This window comes from Microtus ochrogaster, chromosome 8 (assembly GCF_000317375.1).
Source record: "Microtus ochrogaster isolate Prairie Vole_2 chromosome 8, MicOch1.0, whole genome shotgun sequence".
NCBI lineage: Eukaryota > Metazoa > Chordata > Mammalia > Rodentia > Cricetidae > Microtus > Microtus ochrogaster.
In genome coordinates, this window is record NC_022015.1 from 20,839,591 (window position 1) to 20,845,212 (window position 5,622).

The window sequence follows — 5,622 nt, forward strand, 5'->3', positions numbered from 1 at the left end:
CCAAAAACAAAAAAAAACCAAAACTTTAATTTAATTTTGTGTCTGCCTAGTAGGCTAATAGGAGTAGATTCTCCCCTCGGGTCTATGACCTACATAGTTACATACAGGAACCTGGACCCAGTCACCAGTGCTAGGCATGAATTCATCTTGTGGAACAGACCTTTAACACAAGCAGAAAGAGGTGGTTACTCCCTGTCTTAGGTTTCTATTGCTCTGATAAAACACCATGGCCTAAAGCAACTTTGGAAGGAAAGGGTTTGTTTGGCTCACAAACCCTGGGTCACTGTCCCCGAGGGAGGCTGAGGCAGGAGTCTGGAGACAGGTACTTAGGGGGAGGAACTGAAGCAGAAGCCCTGGGGTCACATGGCTTATTGACTTGCTCAGTCTGCTTTCCTGTGCAGCCCAGAACCACCTGCCCAGGGGTGTCACTGCTCACAGAACTCACGTCAACCGCTAGTCAAGAAAACGCCCTTATAGACAGGTTTGATGGAGGCAACTCCTTAATTGAGATTACCCCTTCCCACATATGTCTAGGTTGACAAAGTTGACAAAAAGTACCAAGCATGTTCCCACAATAGTCATGCCACTATTACACCAGTGGGCACTTAGATATCTTGCCAGATCAGTCCTCATTGTAGCCCAAAGGTTCACAGCCGTGTAAAGCTTTTGATTCCTGTTCTCCTCTGGTAATACGCATGGAGCTTTCCAGAATCATGGAAACCAGTCGGTAGAGATGAAGTTTCTCCATATTCTATGACTCAAGGATGCATTGTCTTTTTTTTTTTTTTTTTGGTTTTTTGAGACAGGGTTTCTCTGTAGCTTTGGTGCCGGTCCCGGAACTAGCTCTTGTAGACCAGGCTGGCCTCGAACTCACAGAGATCCGCCTGCCTCTGCCTCCCGAGTGCTGGGATTAAAGGCATGTGCCACCACCGCCCGGCAAGGATGCATTGTCTTAAGCAATTAGTTATTACCATCAAGTTTTGGAGGGTAGCCAGGAGCAACAGCAATAGCCTGTCACGTTTAGGGAAGAAGTTGAAGGGATCTCAGTGTCCAACAACTCGAGAAGAGGCACTTTGTATCTGGGCTTTGTATTTTGTAGCTCATGGTATCTGGGAGAGGAAACTGTCCCCTCATTCTAGGGTAACTGCATATAAGTTATGTGTGTGTGTGTGTGTGCGCGCGTGCGGGTGTGGATGTGTGCATGTATGTGCATATGCCCACACATGGTATAGCTGGATCTTGCGGGAGAGCTATTTCGATCTTTCTGAGGAACCTCCGCACTAATTTCCATAGTGGCTGCACCAGCTGGCTCCCCCACCAACAGTGGTTTCCTCCTGTCAGCATTTGCTGTAATTCTTAAAAAAAATCTTAGTCATTATGACTAGGGCAGGATGAAATCTCAAAGCAGTTTTAATTTGCATTTCCCTGATAGATAAGGATGAGGAACATTAAAAAAATATTTTTTTCAAGAAAAGATTTTGTTTTTATTTTAACTGAGTTTGTCAGCGTGTACATCAGTGCACCATGTGCATGCAGTGCCTGTGGAGGCCAGAAGAGGGCAGCAGATCACCTGGAACCCAAGTCACAAATGCTACCCCGGCTTTTTGTTTGGTAGCTCATGGTGTCTGGGAGAGGAATTGCCTCCTTCGTTGTAGGATAATTCCTTATAAATTTCACATGTATACTACATTTCTATCCCTCCAACCCTTTCCATTCTAACTTCATGTGCTCTTTCTTTAAATCTGTTTTTAAAAATTCTCTCAAGAGATTTACCCCATTCTTAGAAAGGGCCTTCTTGTTCTAGGGCTTACATTCTTGTCATTGCTAATTTTTCCTCCTGTTCATGGGTGTTCAGGAAGCTCACTCCCCTATGGAAGGCAGGACTGCTGTACATTCAGAGTGTTCTTTTCTACCCCGGTTTCTGCAGAGTGGCTGTTGCAGCCCCCCAGGAGGCAAAGGACGTTAACCAAACAGGTGGCCTCTACCAGTGTGACTACAGCACCAGCAGGTGTGAGCCCATTTCCCTGAAAGGTGAGTCTCTCCGCTCGCCCTCTGGCTCCTGGCGGGCTCTACCTGTGAACACACCTGTAGCCTGTGCGGAGCAGAGAGCACCTGGCTTCCTCGCCTCCCTCGTCTGTGGACCCTGCAGGCAACCCCAACCCCGCTCTGCTCCTTCTTCATAGTCTATCCCATCTCTCCCAGGCCGAATTGACTCTTTGCAGCTCTTTCGCTAAAATAATCAATATTTAAATATTTTGTATGTGTGTGTGTGGTGCATGTGACCTGTATGCTACCGTGAAAGGCCACAGTCAACAGCAGGTGTTTTTGGTTAGGCTCTGGCTTGTTTGCTTTGAGTCGAGAATTCATTGGTTTGCCTAAGTTGTCTAGGGCAGTGGATTTCTCTTCTTTTTTTAAAAAAATTTTATGTTATGTGTATGAGTATTTGCCACCATGCATTGTACCATATGCATATCTGGTACCCAGGGAGGTCACAAGAGAGTGTCAGAGTCCCTGCAACCAGGGTTACAGACCGTTGTGAGCTGCTGTGTAGGTGCTGGGAACTGAGCCCACGTCTTAGAAGAGCAGACCATGCTCTTAACTGCTGAGTCCTCTGGTCCACGAGTTTCGAGGATGCTTCTGCCTCTGCCCCTCTAGCACTGGGGTTACAGGTGAGCGTAACCTCGTCTACTTTATCACATGGGTTCTGGGGACCCAAACTCAGGGCCTCAAGGTTTCATGGCGGTGACTTTACCAACTGAGTCATCTCTTCTGTTCCCAGATAGATATAGTAGTATATGCTATACCGCATGAGAGAATTAGCTCCATTTCCCTGTCCCTCTCCCCTCTCTCCCTTTCCTCCCCTTCTCCCACCTCTCAGCAAGGTCTCTTGTACTGCAAACTGGCCTTAAATTTGCGATGTAGCTGTCGATGACCTTAAACTTCTGCTCCTCCTGCTTCACCCTTGAGTGTGGCAACATAGTGGGCTTATGCTCTGTGCATGCTGGGCCACACTGTACCACAGGGCCACACCCCCTTGCCTGAAACTGGGTTTCATTACAATAGTTTCTTTTTTATCCTTTTTTTTATTTTCAAAGATTTATTTATTATGTATATCATGTTCTGCCTGCATATATGCCTGCAGGCCAGAAGAGGGCACAATATCTCACCGCAGATGGTTGTGAACCACCTTGTAGTTGCTGGGGATTGAACTCAGGGCCTCTGGAAGAACAGCCTGTGCTCTTCACCTCTGAGCCATCTCTCCACCCCTATTTTTTATTTTTGAGACCAGGTTTTGCTGTGTAGCTCTGGCTAGCCTGGAACTTACTATGTAGACCAGGTTGGCCTCCAATGTACAAAGATCTTCCTGTCCTCTGCCTCCCCATTACTGGGTTTAAAGTTGCCTGGCTGACATTTTCATACATGCGTATAATATAATTCAATCTTCCCGCGGGCTTTACCCCCTGCCTCTTCCTGCTGCCTATATTCCCAGGAGTGCCCCCCACTTTAAATCTTATCTTACTTAACTCTATCCACTTCTAGGCAAATGACATGATTTCATTCTTTGTGACTGGAGAGCCTCCATTGTGTAGATGGCATCTTCTTTATCCAGTCATTTATTGACCGGCTTCTGAGCTCGGTTATTGTAAGACCGTGCATGTGGTGTGTACCCTGTCATGCCCCTGCCTCACTGCTTCACTGTAGCAAGCTCTTTTGTCGGCCACCAGCTCACAAATAATGACAGGGAAACTTATTACTTATGAAAGCTTGGCCTTTAGCTTAGACTTATCTCAACTAGCTCTTAACTTAAATCAACCCATTTATATTAATCTCGTTACCTCTCTTCTGTCTTGTATCTCCTGCTCCCTCTCTGGGTCTCTGGCAACTCCACTTTCTTCTTCCCAGAGCTCTCTCTGCCGAGAAGTCCCGCCTATACCTCCTGCCTAGCTATTGGCCATTCAGCTTTTAATGACACCAATCACAGTAATGTATCATTACACAGTGTGCAAATATCCCTCAACATTTCACAACTGCTCTTATCCCTGAGGACGACCTTGCGTGTGTCTCTCTTCCCAGTGCCCCCAGAGGCTGTGAACATGTCCTTGGGTTTGTCCCTGGCTGCCTCTACAGACCCCTCCCAGCTGCTGGTGAGTTGCCCTGGATAGGAAGGGAGGAGTGGGAGACCCGGGGATGCTGGGGTGCAGGTCCTGTGGAGGGTGGAGGTGCTACCATGGCAGGACAGGAGGCAGGGGCAGCCCCTTTACCAGCTCTTTGCCCCTCAGGCTTGCGGCCCCACTGTGCAACAAACGTGCAAGGAGAACACGTATGTTAAAGGGATGTGCTTCCTGTTCGGCTCCAACCTGATGCGGCCGCCCCAGAAGTTCCCAGAGGCTATCAGAGGTACGTCATTTAGGATGGGAGGCAGGGTTGAGAATGGTTTTCAGGCTGCTTTAGAATCAACATCTCCTTACCTCCGCCATATTCTAGTTCTTTGAAAGAAGCTTAAAACCAAAACCCAGCTCCTGTACCTGTAACCCTGTCACGGGAGAAGGAGAAGTGAGGATCAGATGTTCAAGGTCACCTTTAGCCACTTAGTGAGTTTGAGGCTAGCCTGGCCTACATGAGACTCTGTCTCAACAGACAAAACAAAAGTAACAGTGCTTCTCATACTGAAGAAGAGGAGGCTGTCTCGGTCAGTGCTCTGTTGCTGTGAGAGACACCATGACCAAGGCAACTTATAAAGAAAGCGTTTAACTGAGGGCTGACTCACAGTTTAGAGGGTCAGTCCGTTGTCATCACGACAGGGCACATGGTGGCATGCAGGCAGACATGGTGCTGGAGAAGTTGCTGAGAGCTACATCATGATCAACTAGTTGAGAGACTCGGGTTGGCATGGGCTTTGGAAATCTCAAAGCCCACCCCCTGTGACACACTTCCTCCAACAAGGCCACACCTCCTACTCTTTCAAATAGCACCACACCCTGGTGATCAACCATTCTACTCTGTGAGCCCCTGGGGGGCCATTCTTGTTCAAACCAACATAGGGACTATTCAAGTATATTATTGTCAGAGGGTAGGGATGGTATCATTGGTTTTGGCTGATTGATCAATTACACTACTTTTTCTGCAAACCTTGGTACTCTGTGAAATAGAATCTATTTTACTGGTAAGGCTTTCTACTGAGGTTTTTTTTGAAGTTTTTATTTCATCATCATTTGTTTCTTTTTATTTAATATTTCCTTTTTGAATTCCTCTTCCATATCTAGAATTTAGTTTTCTTATTTCATTCAGCTATTTGTACTCTCTTTGAAACCATTCAGGCGTTTATCCACGATGTCTTTGAAATCCACAGACATATTTGTGACCATTTTTCAAATTCTCTTGTTTATAATTTCATCACAGTGACTCTCATCAGAGGCCATCACTGTTTAGTGTACCAGGCTTTTTCTTTTGGGCCACCAGCCACCTCCCAAATCATGACATGGGGACTTCTTATTAGTTATGAATGTTCAATCTTATCTCATGCTTGTCCTACTAGCTCGTGTAACTTAATCTGTTTCTCTTCATCTATGTTTTGCAGTGGGGATTTTCACCTTTCTCCCTCCCTCCCTCCCTCCCTCCCTC

The 5,622-nt window shown here is 46.6% G+C and overlaps 1 protein-coding gene across 2 annotated transcripts in view; it reads left to right on the plus strand.

Moving 5' to 3' along the window:
- Positions 1 to 5,622, plus strand: part of Itgam (integrin subunit alpha M) — a 49,688-nt gene that overhangs the window by 4,391 nt on the left and 39,675 nt on the right. For both annotated transcript variants that reach the window (XM_005351336.3, XM_005351337.3), the window contains exons 3-5: positions 1,928 to 2,031; positions 4,075 to 4,145; positions 4,281 to 4,398. In XM_005351336.3, the coding sequence (XP_005351393.1) occupies positions 1,928 to 2,031; positions 4,075 to 4,145; positions 4,281 to 4,398 (293 nt within the window). The remainder of the gene's footprint in view (positions 1 to 1,927; positions 2,032 to 4,074; positions 4,146 to 4,280; positions 4,399 to 5,622) is intronic.